Genomic DNA, 26,273 nt, shown 5'->3' with positions numbered 1-26,273 from the left:
AATTCATAGTATTCTTCATGCATAGATAACAAAACCTAAAAATCAGTGTGCATGGCACAAGGGAGATTTTTCTTTTGAGGGTGTTTTGAGAACACCCTTTCATCTAGAAAACATAATTTTGCCAAGTTCCCAATTTTTATTAAAATCAGTTATATTAGGAAACAAAACCCCTTCAATTGTAACATATTGGCTTACCTGATCTTTATCTCTTGCTGCTCAAGCACAGAGCACTTGCAAAGGGAAATATTAAATCAAAGGTAGCAAGACATGATGTATGGCAGCTCAACCTGGGACAGGGAAGTTCAGCTAGTTGCCATTTCATGGCCACTTGCTTCTGAGCACCGTTACTCTCTCTGCTGTCCCATACAGGTCTGGAAGCAGAAGGTTGCAATGGGAAGACAGTTTTAGAAGACTTTCTCTGTACACGACCTCAGTGGCACAGCAGATCCACCAGAGCCTTTGGTGATTTTAAGAAAGGCTTCATGTCAGCTTTGCATGTAGCAGTTGAGCCACAAATCTCTGCAGTTTTTATCTTCACTTGACATTGGTCAGTCCAAGCTGTGAGCCAAGGCCACAGGAGCAGCAGGATCCCTGCACATGCAGTTGTTTGCAGTTGAGCTGTACTGCCTGTCCTTTGAAGGGCAGAAGTCTAACTCCGGCAACTGGCTGACTTTCACAGTCAGCTCTGGTCTCAGATTTAAGTCTCAAAACTATGCACCCAACAAAATAATGTAGGAGTTCCTAATGCAATCTTTTGTCCTAAAATAGAATAATGATTCCCACCCTCCACTTGCATCTCCAGTGCCTTTGTGTCTCTTAAGACATTTCCCCACACAGAAATCCCAGCAGGATCTATATTGAGCAAGACATCCGTAAACACAAGCACACGAGGCAAACTTCAGCTATTTATCAGAATCACTCCATGATGTATCCTACAAATACAGCAGAGCAGAAAAAAACCTACACTTGTATATCTGCAATTAAAACCGCTTCCCACACACTTTTTAATTGACTAATGAAGAAGAACAATAAAACTAACAGCTGAAGACATCTTCAGATGGAGCACTAGAGAAAAATACTATGACCACGTAATGGGTTTTCCAAATGAATTCATGTGGGTGAGAAATTACCTAGACTAATGCCAGTATCAACTCTTATTTCCAAAGCAGCATCCCTTCCATGATTCAGTATAAATATGAATTTTTAAAAACTAATTTTATTAAGTCCCCAGTGGTCTTATGAATTTTATGACAATTTAATTGAACTTTCAACTATGAACAAGAACTGTAACTTAGCACAAACCCTTGTGACTGAGACTAAGCATAATAAATTCAGCTCTTGTTAGGAAAGACTTGATTGTGAATAGCTTAACTTGAAAGGAATTCCTGCTCCATCTTGCATGCTGAAATTATTTTCTGCATAGTAAATAAAGCACAGGTCATACATTCTACCAAATTCATATTCATCATAAAAACTCTTGAGGCAACCAGGAAATTCTTAATCCTCTTGTGAGAATAAAAATTTATGTGGAGGTAAATTGTTACAACAGTGCAACAGAAACACCTTAAAGCTGATGATGTGGCGATTGTCTTCTTCCAGGACATCAGCAGCATGGAAACCCATGTCCAATTCCCTGCTTCACAGAGCAGAAGCCCAGGCAGGCACCTGGGCAGCTCAAACTGCAGCTTCCAGGAGGCTAAGCCCACTAGGTCCACCACACCTTTGTGGTGTCAGATGGGACAGGAAGCTCCTGCTTCAGCAGTGAAGCCACTGTTGGATGAGAGGCATGGACTGACTACTGCAACACAGAATTCCTTGGAGCCCTGGGCTCATTTCAGCATCGGCTTTCCTCAGAATACAGGATTGGAGGGGGTCCCCTTGGCTGCCACCATCCTGTCTCACGCTGCTGCCTGCCAAATGGAAAACAAGCCCAGTGAGAAGCACAAAACACTATTCCTTAGTTAACTGAACTAGGCTCACTGCTGACAGCTGTTCCTGAAATCGTTTTGGCAAGAAGCAAAAGCTTTGATCTTTTCAAAGGTGATGCTCTGTTTACGCAGCATTATGTGCTAACATACCTCCAGAGCTAAACAAAACCATTTCTCCCTGCTAATTAAATCTGGAACAGTGCCACATTAAGATGATTCTTTTCAGGGCATTACTTCTCTTGCACTACCACCATTTTTGAAGCATGTGACGGTACAATACACAGAAGCCTGATGGCCTTTTTGCACTGAGGTTGGAAACATTCAGGCAGTCTGTTAGGGTGCAGAAGGAGATACTTGAAGAGGTATTTTTCATTTGTCAAATGAGGCAATGCTGAGATGTCCGAAATATTTTCTTGTCAACATATTGAAGACACCCTGTGAAGAGAACACCACCACACTGGCATCAGACTACTGCCTTGGAAGATGAATCGTCTGTCTCATTGAAGAGAGGTATTTCCATGACACATAAGTACACTTAAGTCTCCAAGTTTTATAGACCTTAACTTTGCTAGACACTGTGAAAGACATTCCAGGTGTGCCAGAAGCCCAGAAAAAAAATTCCAAACCAAAAAACCCAACTTAAAATAGCATTTTCCCCTTCAATCAGAACACCAGTTGAAACTTCTGTAGGACAGGAATGCAGCCTGCAGCTATTAGACTTCAAGATTTATTTATTTTAAACCTTATCAACTGGTGCTGCTGAACAACTAGTGCATCTACACCAGCCCTAAGAAGATATGGTTTCAATACAGTGGTATTTGGGAGGAGGCAGTATATATTTACATAACAAATCAGTCAAATATTAAGTACTTATATCTTACCTGAAAATGATTCCTTGAAAAACAACTTATGATTTTGAAAGCCAATGCCATTATGCATTATTTTAATCTTAATGCTAAAGGAAAACAGAAAGAGCATATTTACAATGTCAACAATTGAGTTAAGAGTACTTTGTATTGCTATCCAGTTATGCTGTCTGCACAGCTTTTAGACCTATATAAAAAATGCCAACATGAATCGCATATACCTGTCATCTGGGTGCAACCACAAACCAACAGCTGAATTAGTGTAAGAAGAGTTACAGGGATAGAGCTTAACACATTAGACTGTGAACATAGTACATACCACACAGCAGTATCATGATGTGTTTTTGCTTGTAGTGAATAACCTTAAGGCACTCAGCAAATGTTCTTACCACCTACAGTAAGAGCTGCTCCAAACTTGAAGGGCTCAGCAGGCACTGTTGTCAACCACTACACTGAGAGGTAGGGTATCTTGTGTTTTCCTCCTTTGGGACATACAAAAAGGTGGACATACAAGAGGGCAGGCCTTAAGGGCCACCTCAGAGATCAAAGGCCAGAAGACAGACAGCATTTTTCCCTCCCCAGCATGTTTCAGTCCCGTGTGTCCAGGCCATCTGGCATTGGCTTGAATTTGAGAGGGGAACATCACTACAGTTCACTTGTGGAGAGCTTTCTGTACCTGCAACCCTCAAATTATGCAGTACTACAACAATGTCTAATCAAACCATTTAATGTCTAATTTATCAAAGTAAGAAACTTCTTTTCTTTTTCACTGAACCATGGTGAAAAAAGGTCATTGCTTTATTCAGCATCATAGTTACATAACAGTTGTCTGTTTCTATTACTAGAAAGAATTTATTAAAATAGTCCTGAAAGACATCTTTTCTTTTTCCAATGATTTCAAAACTAAGCCTTTTAATGCCAATTCCACACAGTCACGGGTTTGATTGGTAGTAGCCAGTAATAGCAATTGTCAAGGCACAAGCTCAGCTCTGCACACCTGCTGCAGCTTGTATTGGAAAAGAGATATGCCAGTTACATCTGCACTTACAAAATGCAGAATCCCTTCATTGTATATTGCAACAGGAGAAATTAACATTAAACACAGACTAAGAAAGGTAAAGGATTTATTTCTGATACGATTTGTAGAGTTAAATTAAAAACCTACTGAATACTTTATGCAGTAGATGAACATAACCTTAGTACTTACTTTCTAACAGTTTATTTAATGGTTGGAAGTGTACAACATGAAGTAGGCCTCACGTTTAATATTGTTCAATTTTGCTTATTAGATGAGATTAAAACACAGTAGCCATCCCTTTAGACTATGGTGCAACACTGATCATGTGCCTTGATAGGTAGGAAAAATGATTCATTAAATAAATGATGATGACATAACACATAGGGAAGACTTTGGATTGTCTATTTTAAATGTCAACATAATAGGCAATTAAGAATAGAACTTCATTTTAAGTGCACTTCCACATGCTTTGTTTATAATATAGCAAAAACTTCCTATCTTTTTTCCAGACACTTCACTCCCTATTCTAAAGCTGTTCAGTTGAAAATGCACTTTCCCCAGTAAACTTCTTTTTTTTTTTAAAGTAACTAAAATTTCTACCCTTTCATATGCTAAGAAATGTTTCCTAATTAAAAACACAGTTTATTACAAGACATGTGAAGACAACATATAGTGAAATGAATTTTAATTGTTGTGCTGTGACTAAAGTAAAGTTCTCAAGGCTGCAATTTAACATTCCAAGTTCTCCCTTCCATCTTTATTGATTCTTAAGATTTTGCACAGAAACTCTTTGGGGGCTAGAACAGCAGTAATTGCATCACACTGTTTTTCAAGACTTCAAGTTTCAAAAGCAAACTCTTCAAAAAGTACAGTTCTTGATTTGATTAGATACAGGGACAAAAATATAGCACATACTTGAAGGTTACATGGTCTACAAATGATGGCAATATTTTCCTTGGGAGAGTACAGTTTGTTTTCTTGTAAATACTCAAAAAGGCTCAACTTCAAGCAGTAATAAACACAAGCAAAAGTGATTTAACCCTTAAAATAAATATTCAGGAAAACCTCTCTGTACATACAAGTGAAAGAATATGTAACACTTTCACGCTAAAAGAAAAAATAAAGATTTTGTTCATATAAGCAGCTGAAATCTGCTGTTCCAGCCCAATGTCCCCAGTAAAGAAGGGAGGCACAAACACAGGTGACTACTGTAGCTCACTATCTTATGGCCTTTTTGGACAGGGACATCATCACCATCATTTTTTTAATCCCTTTTGTTATACTTATTACAGCATGCCAAATCCTTTGGCATACGTGATGGCCTTCAATAATCTTTCTTTAAGCTTTTCTTTGCTTGAGTATTCCGGAAGCAAAAGTACATTAAAGCATGTGTGAGATGTAGGTAACCTGTGGGACAAAAAATACAAGAATTCAGATCTTGGAACATGCAAAAGAAATACTATTTTACAAGTCCAAAAATAATGAATCTGAAGAAAATAAAATTTTCTTATAGATTCAACTTTCAGATTTAACTAGGTCAATAATTTAAAAGCACAGAATTCACTTCCAAGCAAAATGTAGGTTTTTTTTTTTCTTTACCTCTCTGTATCTGGGCCATTTTTGGCTATGATCATCTTTAACTTTCCAAGTCCTCCCACAGGGGCTCTGTCTGTGCCTGTTGTAAACTGTAAGAATAGTCTTTTCTGTTCATCTGTAAATGAATGGACAATTTCCCAGAATTCCCTATCAAAGAAGAAATTAAAAAGTAAATAAACTGTAAACTTTCCTTGGTATAAATAAGAATTTCAAAAGTAATTGAGCTTTGAAGGTGTAATAATTCTAATCAGTCTTAACATCAAATTTATAAGTTGCATTCATAAACCAAAACTCTCAGAATGTATTTACCAATAAATGAGATTCAGAACTAGAAATCAGAAATATTAGTAAACACTGCAGCTTAACTGTCTTTAAACATTAAATTGGCTGGGTTCTGCAGCTATTTTATTATTCTTATTTCCTAAGGAAATATACTTACTCAACAATGCTTATACCATATCCTCTTCTCTAATGACAATACTTAAGGAAAGTGAAATTACACATAAGACATTTGCATCTCTAGTACTACAAAAATAATAAATCTTACAATATTAAAATCATTAGGAAGAAACAAGCAGATGAAGTGCTTTTTATATTTACAGAATTAGAAAAAATTACCTAATAATAAGAGAGTCTCTTGTATAGCCACCATCATATTCTGTAGTTTCTTCTAGTGCTTGAAAATCTAAATTCTGTAAGAAGATGATATTTTTAAAGATGACCACTAATTATATAGTCAGGATCAAAAAAAGCTCCACTGTCTAGTGTATATTCAAAATTCTTACCCTACTTCCACAAATAAGTAATTCAATTTCCTCCGGTCTAAATAAATATTTCAAAGGAGATTCATTGGTCACCATGTGAAATCCTCTCCGAAAGGCCTTGAACTGCTTTTCTACTGATTTATTGAGTATATAGTCAGCATACAGATTGACAAATTCCTGCAAGGAAATAAACCCCAAAAAGCTTAGTGCTTCAACACATGCCACTTGAAGTACCTCCCAAAACGTAAGACCCCAAAATACATATAATTCTGTAATTCTGTGCAAATTATCTGAGCTCAGCTTTTATTCAGCAACACAAAAGAACAAGTCTCAAATACTGCTCAAACACATCTAACGTCCCACCCAGAAGCTACATATTCATGCATCAATGCTTTCTTTAACAGAAGCCTTTTCTGTTCACAACCATGCCGTGTGCTATGGCAATTTTAAAAGTCTTTTAAACTTAAAAATTATAAGTGAGACCAAACCTTCGTAGGCTTCTACATGATTTTAAATACAGTATATCAAAGAACTCCAGATTCTCTTTAAAAAGCTGAGTGTACCTTTCTGTTTTCATTTGTAATAGGAATTTTATCACCGTTTTCCTTTAAATCATGCATCATTGGATTGCCAAAGAGGTCCGTGTGAGATATTTGAAACGTTATCATCATATCATCTTCCACACTTCCTTCATACTCCAGTAAGTCTCTCAAACTCTGATACAGAACCTAACAGAATAAGAAATATATGTCTGTCAAAAATAAGCTTTGATAGATTCCACTGACTAATACAAGAAGACATTAAACCACCAGCCTCAAAAAAGGGTTGTTATATTCTATGACACAAGACATCTAAAAATCTCCCATAGCAGTCCAAATAATTATTTATTAAGCTCAGTATCTGTAAAGAGAACCAACAGAAGATATTAAGATAAAAAAGAAACATGGCAATCAGTGATAACTCCCTTAGAAGAGCCTTTTAGTACCTACCTGTCTTCCAAAATGCAATGGTCAAACCTGCAGTTTAAGAGCTTTTAATAGCATCTTCTTAAGTTTTTTGGATCTGTCTTTACTTTAGGCATCCAGAATATGTTACACTACTAAGGGGAACATTTATGAGTTAAAAATCAAAGAAACCCCTGTATTTTATGTCAGATAAAATTCAGACAGTAGGCTTTTATCTTATACTTCTTATTTAAAACAGAAGCCAACTAGGAAGTAATCCTGAAGCAATACAGATGGGGCAGTCTTTAACATAAGAAGACATTTATAAAGCAAAAAAAAAAAAAATCACAAGTTTGATCAGAATTTACCAAGTGGAATCTGAAATTATCTGTATGAATTTGCTCTATTCAAAGAGGCATCCAGCTTTCCTTCCTGCTATGCCTTAGGAAAAGCCCAAGACTCTCCTGGAAACCAAAGCCTATGCAGCAAAGGGATAATTATTTGGCTGCAATAGAGGCATAGAGGCTAAAGAACACAAAGTGAAGGTGGAAGTGACAACTGTCTGCAACTGTATTTTTATAGTGAAGTAGAAAAACTAAATTTTCCCCCAATGTTTAAGCTGAAACATGAAAGTTAACATGTAAGTCTCAACCTCTCACTGTGTGTGAATCTGTGTGTTTTTGATTCTCCCACAGAACCTTTAAAAAGGACCTTGCACTGAAAAATCACTGGACTTGGAACCATTGGTGGTGAGAGCTGGCAAACATCCTATTCTCCATGCTCTACAGCATTAGAAAAAGCATTGGGAGGCTTGACTACTGTGAATTTCATCTGGGGTTTGAGAAACTCTGAAGTGTTTAAATCGTATGAGAATACAAAGGGTTAACAAAGGATTATTTAAAAAGAAATCAGCATAGGTGTTAGAGGAGAAACATAAGAGCAGGGGAGAAAAATTAGGAAATGCCCTGACTGCCCTGTTCCATAGAAATACATTCACATTTTTTTGGTCACAAAAAGTTGTGAGTATGTAATAAAAATTAGAGGAAACTCAGGGCACTATTTCTCATCATTCAACCAGAAACTGGTCGAATCTGGCATGCTGTTGTACATAGCCACCCAAAACAGACCAGATAATGTATTTTTTTATTAAAAATGCCTCATTTTCAAATATGAAAGCCAAATTCTTTTTAGACAGTATCATTTCACTAATCTTTATTGAAAAGATGAAGATTTTGTATAACTGCTTATAAAAGAGAAGTGTCCCATTGTTTGAAAGAAAATGAAGCTTGCTAACAACTCCTACCAGCAACATGAGGGGAAGCCACTGGTGATCCCTGATTGCAGGTGGAGCAGGGCCAAGACATCCTGCACACACACCTGTGTGCTCTACCTAATAAAGTACACGTACAGCTCAGTGCTTGTACAGCCACGGGCTGGGAATGGGTGTGTGAAGATGGACACTGGTCACTGCTCTCACAGGATATACATTAACTATAGGGATATTCATAAATTGCCTCATCTGTCTCTTGCTTTTAGACAAAAGCCAGGAAGAACATCACACCTTTGCATGTTTACTCTTTCTTGCACTTGTTTTTGGTAGAAATCTACTTCTACTAAAAGCTATGAGCAGCCCAATTTTACAAGTCTCTTTGGGAAGAGACATGCTTGCTCATGCTTAATAATTCTTAGTAACATTTGGGAGTTTATGTAGCAAAAAAATTAAAGCTTGATTGATACTGAGCCCTATTCATTGATGTTACAATTTTGCCTCCTCCAAACCAAATGTAGCAAGTTTTCTCGGTTATGAATTTATTTCAACAAACACAGACTCTTAACACAAATCACTGGTTGTTTAATTTCTGACAGTGATCTTGTGTTTATTTGAAATATAGATTAACTTATTGCATGGAAAATGCACTATTTAACTCGAAGAACAAGGAACTTACAGGATGAGAGTCTGCCAGATCACGGAAAGTTCCTTTTTTGCCCATTAGCTTCCTGTAGACAACCATGGGGAAATGTACATCCAGTATACAGTTGTTGTAGATAGCCAGTCCCAGTACTATGCCGATCAGGGTAAACTGACCCTCAGTTTCAAAAGAGGACGGATTAAACCAAAACAGTTTTGTAGACTCATCATATGTGAACATCCCTGTTAAAAAAAAAAAAAAAAAAAAAAAGAGTTGAATTATGGTTACAATTGAATAAAAATGGCACATAAAACATACCATTATAAACCCATTTGCACGAGCCTTTAAGACATGTTAAACTTAACATTATACTGAATTGAATAGCAAAGAGAAACTACTTAGGGTGACTGGAGCTGCTCTAAACACTGTTACTCACATAACCACTAAAGGTGTGCAAGAGAACTGTGATACAATATCCTGCAACACTCAATGAAGCTGCATGTACACAAGCTTTCATTCCTTCCTCTTACTGAGGAACCAGCAGCACACTGATAACAGTGATGGTGACTTTAAGAAATACAGCAGTACAAGAAAAGAACACAGTAAAAAACATGTGGATGAAACAATCCTGAAGGACTCTAATTACTAAAAACTGACAGCCTTTCCTCAAAAGCCAGTTCCAGCAAAGGAACAGGACTAGATGCCGCCCTACTACATAAATAGAAGCTGTGATGATGGAGCAGGGATTGACCATCGCCCATGATTTTAGAGTTTGATGCCCAACAGATCTGTTTGCTTGTTTCAAGGACCATTGTTACTGCAGCTATTAAACACATCTTAACTTGAGAGAAAAATAGACCATGGCCTCAAAGAAGGGGTTGCAATTTTAAATGCTTGTCACTGTCTAAAGGGAGTGGTTTTTCTTCTCTCATTCAGTTCACTATTTCAGGAGACCAATTTCCTGCCCAGCTCATGAGCTGAGCAATGAAGACTTCAACAAACAGCTGAACTGGCACATGCCAGAAGCTGCAGGGAGAAAATGTGAAGACATATGACAGGCAGAGCTCCTCATCCTTTTGGCTGTAGCAAGACACGAGATAGCTCTTGTTTATGAAACTGGGGTGTACAGGCTATAAATTATTTATATATTATTTATAATATTATTTATATATAAATTAAATCCACAGTAAAATCAATTGCTTACCTGACAAGATACTGAAGCAAGATAAATGCAAACCCCATAGACTTAAGGTGAGAGAGAGATCACCCTGGACAGGTACAGTCCCAATCACCTGTTGCTTGTACAGGTGTCACGATTTTCTGGCAGAGCCTAAGAAAAACTGCTGCAGTCTCCTTATTCTCAACATACTATGTCAGATCCATGTGAAGAATATCAACTACATTTGCCACAAGGATTTATCTTGTCAGCTCTTAAAAAATATGCTTGTTTACAATCTATGCAGATGTACAAACTGATTTCAAAGCCACATGAACACAAAATTACTCTAAAGACTGAAAATACCATCTTCAGCCAAGAGATAAAAACTCTTTCCTCATTCCATGTAAGACAACAAACTGCAAGCTCATTCAGACTCTGGCTATTCCCCAGAATGGATTACGTATCTCAGTAAGTGACTAGGGATGGGTCAGCCATTAGGGGAGCACACAAATAACAGGCTGACCCATCAGATAAGGCAACTGGAAATCAGAAATGGATGAGGCAACTCATCCATTATCAGGCATAATATAGGCCAAACATATAGAATCCTGTATGCCATTTTCTGAACTGACTGAAGTAACTTCTGGATTACTGGTATGTAAAGCAGTGACTTGAGCTTTTTGGAATATGATGGAAAAGTAAATTGTCAAAACTAACAACTCCAGCAAATGTCTAATAATGAACCATCAACAGTTTACTCAGATACGCTTCTGGAAACACTTTAAGGTGTAATACAATATTTTACTCCCTTACCAAAATTAAGATTACAGTACATTAAAATCATAATGAAACACCAGAAAAAAAGTGGAATCTGCAAGAAGGGGAAAACAATTGCCCTTCAAGTTATATGAAGTTATCATTTCTTCCCCTTTACCATGGAATACCTTTACCAGTATTTCTTCTGAGTTATTCCCTCCTTTGAGTAAAACTTTAAGGTAGTTTAATATCAAAATACTCCAAAAGTCAAAGAAACTATAATAACAATATACAGCTCTCGAAATATACCTATTGAAGAACAGACATTTTAAATTCCACTTAAAGGATCTCCTTTGCTTTCTCAGGTAAAGAAAGCATTTATAAATCAGCAAAAGTCATATGTAGTATATCTAGTGCATACATGAACTGCTATAATGCAATGCATATATATACATATATATACACACATATATATACATATATTACACACACACACTGAATGCAAGCTACATTTTCTGCTTTTATACATTTATGCCAAAAGCCACTAAAAAGCTTTCTCCCCCTCCAGAGTTACTATGAATACAAAATATGTACATACTTTTTAACATTTTTAATACAGAAGTAAAACTTAAAACAAGCCTGTACATCTAATATACTACCTATCTTTAAATGCAGGGAGTATGTACACACTGCTTGGATCTTAGCTTAAGCACACTTTAGTATTACTAAATAAAAAGTATTTTAATACACCCACACAACTTCTGTTTAAATAAACTCAAGTAGAAAATGTATTTACTTTGCATTGAAAATAAAATTTCATCAATCGAAGTATTAGGAGTAATTTATTTTGCCATACTTCAAAGTAAGTTAAATCAGATTCCAAATCTCTTTAAGTTAATAGCATTTTTCAGAGTGAGTAAGACTTGTCTATGGTTCTGTACCACTTGTTATAAGAACTGGCTTGCATATGGTGAAGAGCAAGCGCCAAGGTTCAGATTATTGCTACTGATTCTGGGTACTTGATACTGATACCCCCTTTCTAATCCAGTTAAAATAGATTTCTGTGTATTTTCATCTATTTTCTAAGCTAGAAAACTAAGAACAACAGCTTTATCTTTTAAGATAGTCCAGTGAAACCAAATTAACAGCAATGAGCCATTAGGCTTCTTTAATGGAAGCCATTACAGGAAATACAATGTAACATCATGTTTCACATAAAATGCAAAATTAGTATAGGAACCTGGCAGGTCTCATTTCTAGTCTAACATAAAGTATTCTTATAATTTTATAATATTTTCATATTTTCAGAGTAGCAGAAAAGCTGCACACTAAAAGAACCATGTCCTTGCATACATGATTGGTGCAGGGAGCAAGGGAAAAAAGAATATGATGGAAGTATGACTGCTGAAACACAAATGTAAAATTTTGGCTCTAATATATCAAATTACTTTTGGTTTTTTAACTACAATCAAATTTGACACTGCTGTGACACTTTGGATCTGCAGAACTGAGGCTATGAGATTTATTAAGCTGGAGGAAGTGGAGGAAGTAACTAAAAAACTCCCATAGTCTTACTCTTGCTTTATTGCAGAAGCTCTTCCTCTTTGGTTTGATTACCAATTCCAGAAGCTAATCACAAAGCAAAGTGAGGAGAAATGTGAGAAAACAAACAAAGGAACCCTGCAAAGAAACCCTGTACTACTGATTTGTATCCAAACAAGTAAGGATGGTGCTCATTCATTAACTATACAGTTACTCCTTCCATCATTTCTCCTTTAGGAGGATGACTGCTGACAACATAGTGAGCCTCAATGTGCAGCAAATACTCTCCTGATCATCAGTGAATCTGGAGAGCTTCAGAGAGAAGCAGCAGTGGATACAGAAAGCATAAACATAGAACAATCCAGTCTGGAAGATCATCCAGGCCAACCTTTTGTGAGAAAAATCTGTTAATCAGTAAATTATTAGAACACATACCGATATCTGGATTGAAGATTTCTTCCACAACCAGTTGAAAAAATTCTTTGGAAACACCTCCTTCATCTACCCCTTGCTCTCCTTCAAATTCAACATACAATTGCTTCTTCAAGTCTGCAGGATTTTCCATGGCAATCATCTCTAGCTATAGAGTGAAGAGATAGAAATATTTCATTAGTAAATCCATTTACTAGCATAGTTTAGTATCAAATAATGAAACCAAAAGCATTCTCCAAATTTAAGAAGAAAGCAAGCACAAATTACGACAGTAAAAAAGGAGAAATCAATAGTAACTCTAAACCACTCTAAACATGTTTAACAATCTGGGGATTAACAGCAAGAAACTTACCACAGAACTGATCTGTCAGCCCATTAAAGCTCACTGGCTGTTAGCATTCTCCATTTCTATTCTTTTAAGCACTTATTTAAAACAAGTTATCATTGTGTTGCACCCAATTCAGAGAAAAAGGAAGAAAACAAGATGTATTACTGGGATAATTAAATTCATCTGACAATGAAGATTCTGCAATATGATCTACATGTTTGACAATAAACGACTTTGTGAAGGGATACACAGATATCTTTTCAGAGGGGGAGACAGAAAACAAGCCTTTGATGAGTAGTTGCATCTCTCAAACAAAGAGCTGAGGAAAAAAACCTAAAAACAAAAAAGACACTAGTATTACAGTCAACTCCCTCTTCTTGATCTTAATGAAGTCTCAACTCTCTTGCTCTTATTTCTTCAGTGCCTTTAAACAGATCTACTGCACTACTGATATGAAAGTGAAAATTCAGTTAAGACCAAATAAAAGTCTGACATTTTACAAGGGTTTCAAGTGTATATAAAGGCCATTAGAGGCCACAGAATCACAAAATAGTTTGGATTGGAAGGGACCTGGAAAGATCATCTAGTTCCAACCCTTCTGCTATGGGCTGGGACACATTCCAGTAAACCATCTTGCTCAAAGCTCCATCTAGCATGGCCTTAAATAGTTCCAGGGATGGGACATTGCCAACTTTCCTGGGCAACCTGCTGCAATGCCTTACCACCTTCACAGCAAAGACGTTCTTCTGAATATCTAATCTAAACCTCTCCTCTGTCATATCAGGTTATTTGCCATTGTCCCATCACTACATGCCCTTGTAAAAACTTCCTCTCCAGTTTTCATTAGCCCCCTTTAGGTGCTGAAGTTTCTATAAGGTCTCCCAGGAGCCTTATAGAGCAACCCCAACGTTCTCATCCTGTCTTTATAGGTGAGTTGCTCCAGCCCTCTGATCATTTTTGCATCCCTCCTCTGGACTCAACCCAACAGGTCCTCCTTATGCTCGGGACCCAGAGTTGGATGCAGCACTCCAGGGGGGAGTCTCACAAGGGCAGAGTAGAAGGGGACAGTCACCTCCCTTGACCTGCTGGCCATGCCCAGGGTATGGTTGGATTTCTGGGCTGAGAGTGCACATTGCCAGGTCCTTCACTTGCTTACACCAAAAACGTTTCATTTCTGTAAATCAAAAGTTAAGCAAGGATATTTTGCAGCTGATAAGAAATATGCTACTTAAGAGCATTAGCACACTGGTTACACATATGCAGCACAATTAGACTAAACATACCTATGCAGCAAAGAAAACTCAACAGCAGTAAATTAAGGCACAGGTGGACCTGTATACTCCTCTACCAAGACCATATTACTTGCGAGATTTGTCTCTGATGTGGGTTAGTGCAAATTGTACTTACCAGCAGGTGTCTTTTACATGCTAAACCTTTTTATTTCACTCCCCTACCATATCCACACATGCAAACATTCTTTACAGCCCAGACTTTTACTACAGAAGTGTAAAGTAAAAAAGGAACAGAACAGAGAAGGTAAAGGCAGTAGCAATGACACTATCAAGTCACAAAATCACACCACTGGCAAGACACATTTTCTTCTGCTGACTGCCAAGCCAGACAGACATGACCCAAGCAGCGCAGCAGGGCAGGATGTGACAGAGTTAGGGGGGTTATCATAATGGGTTTGAAGACTTTGAAGCACCCCACACAAAAGGAGCACGTGGAGAAAAAAATTGCACTACCTGCTATTGAAAACTAAATTTGGAAAGAGAGGGAGTGTAACTTCATAGCATATCAATCTTAGTTAAAAAACACAAAGGCAAGCCATGAAGACCCCCATAATGACAGCAAGTGAGATTAGTCTATAGTTCAATCAGCAAGCCACAACATTTTCAGGAAAACTTAGGTATGTACCACCTAAGCCATCTGTATAAAAAATTATTTTCCTAGGACAACAATGGAGCTTAATCCATGTTTCTAAGTAAAATTTGCAACTTTTGAAAAACAGAGAACTAGCATTTATTTTAAAACTGTAAATACAAGTTAAATGTTCAAGCTGAACAGACAGAAATTCTCTTATTTGGATCCCTTCCACCTAAAACTGACAGCAATAAAGCTGTGGTTTCTTCCTCCCCAGTCATGACTTTGTTTGCTTTGTAGTCTTTACCAACAGTAATTTAATATATTACATGATTTATGAATTTTTACGAGTTCTAAGAAAGCATATGTTGTTTTCTGCATTTCTTCTGGGACAGCAACCCTGTGTCATAGTGTGAAGACTATTGTGTCATGGAAATGCATTAAGGAAAGTGTTCATATTTATACATATAGAGCAGTTAAAGAAATTTCAGAATTTTTTCTTTGGCTGACAAAAATAACCTTAAAAAAAAAGGAAGGAAACAGTCTTAGCTGAGCAATGCTGGCTAGGCAGATTAGAATAGTGCACTGGATGTCTGCAAGGGAGTCAGATAAAGGATTACCCAAAATCCAGTATTTTGAGCAAAGCCTGATGCTCCTTGAAGTAGATTCTATAAGCAGGAAATGCTGCTAAGCTGCTCAACTCAAAGTTGGGAGTTTAGCTGCTCCTCTGAATATCTGTGTCAACACTGATGCTTCACAATAAATACTGAATGCAGTGGGCAACAGCAGCAAACACAGCTGTAAGGAGGCACTGAATTTAAGCAGAACTGCAGCAGCGTTTCTATAGCAGGGAAGTATGAACTTCAGTTATGCTGTCTGGTTCTTGGGTTTTTTTTGGGCCTTTCTTTGTTTTTAATAATCATAGCTACCTCAATTGTGTCAACATAGATGCTGCTAGATAAACACAACCCAGCTGTATGAATTACCAAAGTTTTACAAGTTGTTTTCTGTCATGATGGCTTGACTGGCCATGTCATTGAAATAATCATTGCGTTTTCCAGGGACTTCCTAAAAAGCAGGGACTTCCTAAAATTCCTAAAAATGCCTGAAGCAGCACAAGAGTGCATGAATTGAAAAGCTGAAAGCTGAGCGAGAACATCATAAAGAATATCTGTATTTTGCTTGCTGAAACACAACAGTGTACCACAACTTAAGACACTGGGTGATTTTACTTTGTTTACAGAATAACACTGCTTTCCTGAAAGACAGGAATGTTCACTGAATGACAGAAATAAGACAACACTGAAAAGCTTAATGTAACACCAGAGTTTGGTGTCCTGCTTAAAATTGATAGCAACTGAACTAATTTCTATTCAGTCAAAAACAATCACAAACCACCTTAAGTTTTATCATAATGCAGAAGTTCTCTTTAAGGAAGAGGCAGGAATACTTTTCCATACTAGACAGCAAAAATGACAGAACACAGCTAATTTAAGTTTGAAAGTACCAGTGACATATCATGACATAAGTTGGTCAACACATTTTTCTAAAAACCAGCATGGAAAGTAACAGTTACAGTGACAAAGCAGCCTTTGCTCCAGCTGTACTTTACAGTTTATGCATTTGGAGCTTGCACACATCAACAGTCACATGCCCTGCATCCAACCAATGCATATCAGGACCGATATTTCACCTGAACACACAAAACTTGGTCTGAAACAACAACAAATCTTGTGAAGTACTTTGCTGCTAATACAGGAGAGAATTTGCCTACTGGGTTCAGGTGTCACAGAAGAGTTTTGGTCATCATACACTCAGCAGAGACATTAACAAGCAAGAAGGAGGTGCTGCCCACTAGCTGTCTGCATTCCATGTGAAATTTGTCAGTGAGCTTCTAATTTGCAAGCCAAGTACAAGACTATTCTGCTGAAGGAATCAACCACGTTTTCACTTGAACAAGTTGTGTGTCATAACTTACACCCTTTTAATTACTGCTGCCTGAGAAGAAAGACACATTTAACCTGGGCCATGAGGGTGGGGGAAGAGTAAATTCAGAAGAAGGGGATGAAAGAAATAGCTCTTAGGGAATGAAAAGGCAGAAGAGAGGATTCAAGGATGTATTTCCTTTCATTACTACCACACTCACACAACATGACTCAGCAGCACAGCTAACCTAGAAAACCTGCTAGACAGAAAAAAGCATGTTAACTGCCTTCAGGAACTGCAAACTGAGCTGCCAACTCCAAAATACAAGAATTCCTTAAAAAAAGTGGAGACTATAGCGTTAAACATTCTAACATTCCACCCTTGTCCCCAGGTGACTTTTCAGACTAACATACATACAGATAAGTATACAACAAGTATATACTAAAAAGAAAGATGTTTCATTAAATAATTTCCAATAAAGAAGGAAAAAAAGTCTCTGAGGCAAGTTTCATACATGCAAAGAAACTGAACAAGGAATTTGTAAATACAATTTTTTCCTTAGATGTATGTGTTTTGGGGAACCAAGATTCTCTCAATAAGCAACTTTAAACAAGATAATGCCTTAAAGGTATTCAAAAAGTACTGCCTCAAATTCTTAGTAAAAGGAAAAAAAGTCCTATGCTGTTAATAGTAACAAAAACAAATCACTTACCAGTGTTCATATGTGCTTTATTGAAGTCCAAAAAGCAAGAATATATACATATTGAATAATAAAAGCTAAAAATATTAAGTATTGATAGGAGATAAACAGCTTGGTAATGACTTTATCGGCTCAACTGATTAGCAAAACCACAGTATTTAGTGTGTTTGCAAGAAATTGCAAAGGATGATCAATATATTTGTTTGAAAAATATTCAATATTAATAAGGAAAATATGAGTAAGAATATCTCAACCTCATTTTAGTCAATATTATTGAAAATGCTTCTATCAGGAAGTTATCAGTTATTCCATAGATACTCAAAAAAGTCTTCACTGGCTTTTCAGTGAAGACACAGGTCTAATGACATAAGTAGTAGCTAAAATTTTTTAAAGTCTGTAAATATTCAAACCTCTGATGCTAAAAAAACATGAAATTCGAGGGTAAATATGTTGGTACTCACACTTAATTTCCTGTATATTAAGCATGTTCAGAAACATTTTGTCATTGAACAGATCTAAGAACATGCTTTCACTAATGAAGATTATTATCTTTGAAAGATCTTTTCAGTATTTTTCAGTGAGACTCTTCCTAAGTTCAGTACTGTACATCCAAATCTGCAGCCATCCCTGATGCAAAGTCATCCAGTGCAGCTTTCACTTAGATGTCATGCTGTCAGTACTGCTACAGAAGCTCATGATACCCATCTTAGATTCCCATCAGAGACAGAGCAAACTGTTTTAAGGCTTAGGACATGAGACTGAAGAGCTTCCTCCAGAGCTGGTTCAGACCAATTAGGAAGTAATTGTGAAAATTACTAAAATTGCTTCCCAGCCAGTTACAAAGAGTACCAGCAACAACAGCATGCAATTCTTGAACAGATCAGGCACTCTCTGACAAAAGACAAGTGTGGAACAGTATCTCCCCTGGAATAACTTCTCAGCTACCAGCACAATCGCAGCTTAGAGATTTCCTGAGGTTTGGTGTGTGGCTCACACCAAAATGCCTCTAATGTCCATTAGTTTTTGATAGATCTTTCAATAAGAGTTCTAGGTCCTGGGCAAAGACACTCACCATTTTAAAGTACACAGTGTGGAAAACAAAATGGTACTTTGCACATGTTAAGCCTGATTCCTGATAATAAAACTAGGGGCTACCAGTTGAAAAAAACTGTATTTCTCATTCACCTTCTCCATCCATCTTTTATGTCCTCTCCATCACTGTTTTTACCCTTAAGGGGACTTTACAGTTTCTTCAAAGAGAGTCAGAGCTTTTCAAATGTATTTCTGTTGCATCCTTTCTGATATTAAAACTAGAAGGAACACATGAAAGAGAATAGGCATGCTGTGGCCAATGGCGACATTAGAGCATTCTGATCACTAACACTTCCTGGGGAATATTTAAAATATATTCACTGAACAATGACACTGTACCATCAGTTAAGACATACCAGTAGTTAAAAGGTGGATTTTGCACCCACTTCATACAGTACAACAAAATTTTCTCTAAGTCCACATCATCCCACAACAGCTACCTTGTAATGTCTCTTTGAAACAGCACATACTTCCTTCCTCCACTTTGGATGGCACGTCTGTGTTAATCTCCATTTCACTGAATATAATTTATTTTCGACTTCTGAGAAATGCCTGGGCTGCACTTGTTCTTTTTGGCTACTACTACAGTTTAGTTCAGACTATCTGAATTTAGAACACTTTTATCTTTTCCCTTTATTTTCTGTCCCCAAATAAACAGTTTAAAATCCTTACTTTCCTTGCAGTTCTGACAGTCTGGTCACCATAATTTAGTATGCTCTGACAGCTTAAATTAACAACCATAGGAGGATCCATGGCAACTGCCCAGGCATGTAACTGAGGCTGCTAGGCTGAGCAAGTGCATAATAATTTAGATTAGTAGGTTTGAGCTTAATCTCATTTAAATTTCCTAAACTTCCTACAGGCCAAGAATGGGCACAGCAGTGACTGCTGTGGTCCTGCTGCAACTTGATGTTACCCACAAGCTTTTTAACTTAAACATAATTTTTTTCGTCCTCAAAGATTTCAACTTCTACAACAAGCAGTATGTAAAAGAATGCCTTTTCTCATATTTATGGATTTTCCCTCTTATCAGATAAAGAGGAAGGTTTGCTTTTGCTCTGCTGGAATTGACATTGATAAGAACATCTATAACTAGCTTTTATGCTCTTTTACCTCTTCCTTTCCTAAGGGAAAGAATTATCCCCCCCTTTTTTCTGGTATTGATGTGCCCAAAGCTGAACATTCAAGGAATAAACTCCATTAACAGTAATATGGCAAAATGTAACTGGACACTACTAGAAGTCTGTAGATAGTGAAATCTCAAAGAGTATTCTTAAATTAAAAAAAAAAAAAAGGTACACACTATTTTTACATTTATTTGCCTAATACAAAGTTGAGTTAACACACAAAAGCCATTTCTGCACTGCAATTCCATTTTTTCTTTTGGTACTGAAGGCAAATGTTTCCCTGACAAGTAATAATATCAGCAATTCCCATGAAACAGCTAACCCATCTGGAAATTCCTAGGCATACAGAAAAATCAAGGTAGGAGGTAATTTAGGGTTTTCACAATTGACTTTCACTGACAGTTACAGTCATCAAATTTAACTAGAAGTAACAGCTGGGCTGAGAGGCAAAAAATTTCCCCAAAACCTCTCTAGGTCTTCAGCGACAAGTTTTAAAGTCATGGGTAAATTTAAAAATTTGCAAACCTTGTGCTTTAATAAGAGAATACAGGAAAATGAGTGTTTGAAAATTACCAGCCTTAACAACAACAAAAAAAGTCCTAAAATTAAAGAACATATTAAGGTTCCTATGCAGACCTATTTACCATAGAATATTTTATATCCTGTATGATTCCCCTCTTCCAAAAATGCATGAAGAAATGGCATTAAGTTTTAATTAAAGACAGCATATTCAGAAACAGGCTGCTCTCACACTTCTCTGCTATTAACAGGGCTGTCTTCCTTTCTCAGTCATATTAGTATTTGCATCAAATTAAAATAATGCTTTATTTCTAGAAAGTTGTATGTTCACAAGACAAGTACACAACTAAAATGTTTTAAATTCTAACTTCCATCTGAAAATCCCTACCCTCAGAAGATGATACAGAACAGTGTAGAGGACAAAGAAACAGAAATTGATTACTCTCTCACCATCAAGATCTGTGCAGGATGTGATAATGGGGAATAAGAGCTATTTGACAATTCAAAACATCTAAATCTGCAACCACTCTGAGCAGAAGTAGTTCTGCTGAACATAGAAATCTTCAGCATCATGCTTAGAACTCAAATAATAAAGCTATTTGAGATTCTTCTAGAGGACATGTAGTACATGTGCACTCACAGAGTCCTTTTCAGTATTCCAAGCCAAGTAGTTTGCACGAGTCAGAGCCAACAAACCCACGGGCCACGTTGCTGCGGCACTTACCCGGACAAGCGCATCATCGATGATGTGATCACGCCTCACTTTCAGCCGCAAGTAGGGGTTGAGCTGCTGCCCTTGAACTAAGCTGTAGAGCACAGTAATGCGTCTTTCACTGTACATCCGGATTCTATTGTCATAATACAATCCCAGGTTCTTGGTAACAGCATTCAATATGAAGGGACAGGTCATAAATGAGAATTTATTCTCCGTTTCTACTTTGAAGAATGTGTAGTCTTTGTCCATTTCTAGAACATCATTCAGTGGTTCATTAATAAATTCTTCAAAAGGGATAAGTGGTTTTCTGCAATCTATAGTTTTAACACCAAGTTCAGTTTCCAGTGGGTCTACTCGAGGACCTTTTTTATTTCTTCTTTCCTCACCCAACAGCTCTTGAAGAGTTAGTTCACTTGATTCTGGGATGGGTTCTTCATCTTCCTCTTCGTTATGATCTGTATCCACATCCCCCCCTACTACATTTGCATAGTAAACCATTTTCAAGCACTTTGAAGCAGCAACAACAGCATCATCATCATTCACTAGGTTACGACTATTGAACTCGTTGCTTATGACTTTGTAAGTAATAAGCTGCTGAAATGTTTCCATCATTCTCCGAATTTGATCTGCTCTGTACTTAGACCACAATCTGACCAGTTTTGCTTGAGCTGCAAGGGGTAGTTTGCTCATTGCTTTGCAAAACAACGGTAGGGCCATTTCCAGATATTCTGGGCTATGAAGATTGCCGTTCTCCATAACGATAATAAACAAATTCAGATAGTTAGGATCCCGAGAGTACACATTATGGTAAGTCAAGTCACATTCCACATTAGGTGACAAGTACACAAGTGCATTTAAAAAGGCAGTTTCTATTTTTTCATTGGAAAGTAACCTATCATAGACCCGTCTGACTGCTTCAATATCTACAGACACTTCATCTGGGCCTAGTTTTTGGAGGTTATTATCTCCCTGTGTGTTATCACCTATTCTTGATGATGAAGATGATGATGCACCAGAATCCTCTTCCATGGCAGCAGCCGAACAGGCAGCTTTTTCCTTTTCATCTTCATCTTTGTCTTCATCCTTTCCTTGAAGAGACTTGAGCTCCTCCTTGGTGTGCTGCTTGGTTTTTCGGAAACTCTGCACTAGCGCTTCAGCACTAGAAAACACTCTCCCAATCACCCGGATTAAAGGGGAATAATCCTCTTTTTCTCGACATAGTTCAAGAATTTCATATATCTTGTCTTCTGTTAGGAAAGTCACATCTATAAAAAGATAAATATATTAGTTTTATTAAGATAGAAATTAAAAAGATAATATACATCTGGTTTGACCTATCTAAGAAACCTGTGTGTCATATCATCATTAAAACTGCAAAAACAGTGTCAGTGCTGCATAAATTCAAGACATACTTTATAATTTCATTAGCATGAAAAATCACAATTTCATTCACTGACTTAGTAAAATATTTTATTAATGGATGTCAATCAGAGAACATGCACAATACTGAAACTGTTTTGCAGTCGATTAACTACATTAGGTAGTTAACAGTACTGTATTGTCTAAACAAGTGCAATCAGTAAGAGGTTTAAACTTTAAAAGACTCAATGAATAAGGCTGTGACAATACAGTCTTCTGGTAAATCTGCATAATTAGTGTGCAAGTCATTAAACTAAACAAATTAGACTGTATCAGCCTCTTTTTTTCAAACCAGACCTTGAAGAAAAGACTCAATCACTTGTTTTGTTGCATGTTAATGGGAATATAAGATTTCTTATTTCTCTTTTTAATACTTTCTGCAACTGTTTTTAGACTAAATTGATGCCTGAAAACCCTCTCAAACCCCTCAATATATGATCTGAAATTTATGCTGCCTTCTAAATTACACATACAAAGAGGCATGTAGATTATCTCTCTGTACATTAGGCCTCACTAAGATAAGCAACTTGGGTACACTAATCAACATGCTATTCAGAGGAACAAGATGGTTTACACACATCATCTGCTCCAAATACCTGTCTGCTCTCCCTCTCCCCAAACTCCTTAAAAAATAAGTCATTTGAAGGGTCTTTTTGTTATTTGAAATCTTCCTTTCTCTTAGAAAAAAAGAAAGAAAACATTATTTATAGCTTTCTATGTTACTTCTCAAACAGAACCCACAGACACTTTCACATCAGGTGATGATTTACAGTAGGATTACTGTAAACATGATCAGATCCTGAAAAGATATTCTAGTTTAAGCAGATTCTTCTCAACTGACACATAATTTAGAACTAAAACAGAATCTGTTTAATAGCATCTCTAGAGAAAACATCTCAAAACTATATTCACCAACCATGCTAGAACTACCCCCCTCTGCAGAAAGAAGTGTATAATTTTAATAAAACATTAAATAAAGATGTTGTACATGAATATATTTTGAAATGTGATTACCTACACGGATACTCATACCAAGAAGTCATTAAATTAAAAATACATACTAGATGATGCAAAGACAGACAATGTATTGACTTTCACAGAACTCCAAGCCACTCTTAGAGCACATATAACACAGGAAAGGTTAGGCTTGTATCTAAGCTTAGACTGAATTCCAATCTGAAGACGCTGAAAAATCTCAAAACTAAAATCTGTCCTGTTAAGAAATCAGCTCTACTGAAAACATTCTGAAAAGATTCAAGCTTAGCACAATATCTATTTTTATCTGCTGCAGTGCATGCACAGGAAGCAAAACTTGTCTTAAAAAAGTCCTCAAAATGAGGACCACAGTCTCAAGTTCATTGACTCTGGACCACAGACATTATTCATAGTATAAAAAATTATCAGCACACGCCGACAATTTAACAATATAATGAATTTTGGATTTCCATACTTAAACAGGAATTCTTCATTCACACTTTTAAAGGTTTCAGCATTTCAGGAACTCCAGAAAAGTAATTTAATTGTTTCTGAAGGATATTTCTTTCAGTTTATTTAGAATTTTCAATCTTATGCCAAGTGTACAAGCAAGCTACACATGCTTTTCCTTGGCTTTGCTAAACTTTGCTGCAGATTTTCCAGTAACTTGTAGCAGAGTGACCTTAAAAAATTCAGAGTGGTAGATTCCTTAGACAATTTCAAAGGTAACTAAACCTCAGATGAGCTTTAAGAATGCATTAAAGACCTCTGTCTATACAGCTACACAGAAAGGTCAATATGTGTGATGCTCCAAGAGAGGAAGCCTGAGTCACTGATGTAGCCAACAGACTGTCTGTGGAGGTAGGTTCAGAAGACTCTTAGGGGTACCTGCCTTGGGGAGAGGGGATGGTAAGACAGAATAAGGAAAATTCTGTATCTGAAAAGCTCCATTAATAATACAAAAAAAACCCCAAAAAACCAAAAAACCCAAAAAAAAAAAAAAAACAAGAGAAAAAACTCCTAACAGACTTAATGTGCCTCTCACTCATCTAACACTACATTTCCTTCCCTTTCCCCTTCCCCTTCCTAGTGTTTGCCTCTCTGCTTATTCAGATCGTAATTAATTTGGGTGCAAATTTATTCTTGCATCAGATAAAGAAGAAACTGATGCTGCTATTGAATGGAACATCTTGGGTTGCTTATAACACAGTACTATATTTTATTACTAATTCTGTAGCATTTTTTATATCTTCGCTGTAAGCAACTTCACCTTCTTTAGCTAAAATACATGAATCTGGACTTGTGTTTATACCAGTTTTTGCCACAATACTTAAAGGTGGTCTGCTCAAAGGCCAATGGCTTTAAAAACCATTTGGCCTGGTTTCTGGATGTGTTCACATTGTGGATTAAGGTGACAACTAACATTATTCTATTAGTATGTATTTACTATTTCAGATTGTTTGAAAAGGTAAACATAAGTTACAAAGTATATATACAGAGCAGTATTTCATTTTACACTTAAAAACGCTTAAAAATAACTGCTCAAAAATTTTTTATGTATTAGTGAATGTATCGCCTATCACTCACTGTATAATTTTTTTCATCTGTTAAGTTTCTTAACATAGAATCTGAAAATAGTTAAAGTATAATTTTTATAATTTATTAGCTGCAGAATAATTATGAAACTACCAAAACTCAAACAGTCATACAACAGCACTTAAAGCTTTTACATATTTGCAAAAATCATTATTCTTGTAAGACAACAAATGCCTGTTGATTTTAACAGAGATGTGGTCAAAATCCAGATTTGGAAAATCAGTGTTGAGCATTAATCCATCATTTTTTTTGAATCCATAGTAAAATACTCAATTGTCTAATACTGTATTTTACTGAAGTCAGCAGAACACCACCAGAGTGAATTATGTTGGCTTGGACTCCTGCATATGAAATGTGCTTGATTTTAGAAAATTTTAAGAATCTTACCTTTAAAGTCATCTCTTGGGCCTTGCATTTCCTTCTTGTTCATTTTTCTGTCAGTGCAGGAATTGTTATGGGCACCTTTGGAATTGTTTTCTAGGTAAGCTGAGCTCGTTCCTTTCTTGGAGGGATGAGGATCACAGAGTTTTGCATTAATCTTATAAAGCTCGAGGGCCTTAATGGCTGCTGCATTGTTATCCATACGGAGAAAAGTTGGACAGGAAGCACAAAATTCATTCGTGCAGGCTTCATTTCCACAGCCCTCGGTTAACTGGTGGTAGTAGCGCTCTATTAGATGCTTTGCAGCTGCTCGCTTCCTGTAGCAAACATCCAAACAGTAAGTACAAGGATTAGTGGAGCTTTCACATACAAAGCTCATTCAATAGCATCAGCAAGGCAGAGATTAGTCAGGCACTGAAACACAAAATTTCTGTCAGAGAGAACACATCAGAAGATTTTTTAAAATGCAGGATTCTCATCTTGACAAATGCAAATATATTTAACACACAATTTAATTTGTGGGTCCTATGTAAGTAAAAGATAAATCCTGTTTATGCAGTTTTCAGCTTTATGTGGTAGTGCTACAGTGGAGACAGTCTTGTACAGTTCTGAACAATCTCCACTGTTGCTAAAAAAGAGAGCAGTTTGGATGCAAATCAAGGCTGCAACTGAAACAAAACTGGGTGTTGTACAGGTGTGGAATCTAATATATAGTAC

At 36.8% G+C, this 26,273-nt stretch overlaps 1 protein-coding gene across 7 annotated transcripts in view; it reads right to left on the bottom strand.

Moving 5' to 3' along the window:
• Positions 1 to 3,569: 3,569 nt before the first annotated feature.
• UBE3A (ubiquitin protein ligase E3A) overlaps positions 3,570 to 26,273 on the bottom strand; it is a 53,621-nt gene continuing 30,917 nt past the window's right edge. For all 7 annotated transcript variants that reach the window (XM_030277891.4, XM_012569608.5, XM_012569609.5 and 4 more), the window contains 9 exons: positions 25,563 to 25,873; positions 21,195 to 22,450; positions 12,919 to 13,063; positions 9,063 to 9,268; positions 6,736 to 6,900; positions 6,194 to 6,349; positions 6,027 to 6,100; positions 5,412 to 5,555; positions 3,570 to 5,219 (listed from right to left, as the gene is read on the bottom strand). In XM_030277891.4, the coding sequence (XP_030133751.1) occupies positions 5,099 to 5,219; positions 5,412 to 5,555; positions 6,027 to 6,100; positions 6,194 to 6,349; positions 6,736 to 6,900; positions 9,063 to 9,268; positions 12,919 to 13,063; positions 21,195 to 22,450; positions 25,563 to 25,873 (2,578 nt within the window). In that variant the 3' untranslated portion in view covers positions 3,570 to 5,098. The remainder of the gene's footprint in view (positions 5,220 to 5,411; positions 5,556 to 6,026; positions 6,101 to 6,193; positions 6,350 to 6,735; positions 6,901 to 9,062; positions 9,269 to 12,918; positions 13,064 to 21,194; positions 22,451 to 25,562; positions 25,874 to 26,273) is intronic.

Source organism: Taeniopygia guttata, chromosome 1 (genome assembly GCF_048771995.1).
Source record: "Taeniopygia guttata chromosome 1, bTaeGut7.mat, whole genome shotgun sequence".
Taxonomy (NCBI): domain Eukaryota; kingdom Metazoa; phylum Chordata; class Aves; order Passeriformes; family Estrildidae; genus Taeniopygia; species Taeniopygia guttata.
The sequence above is the reverse complement of the archived record's forward strand: the minus strand, read 5'-3'. Positions and strand labels throughout refer to the sequence as shown.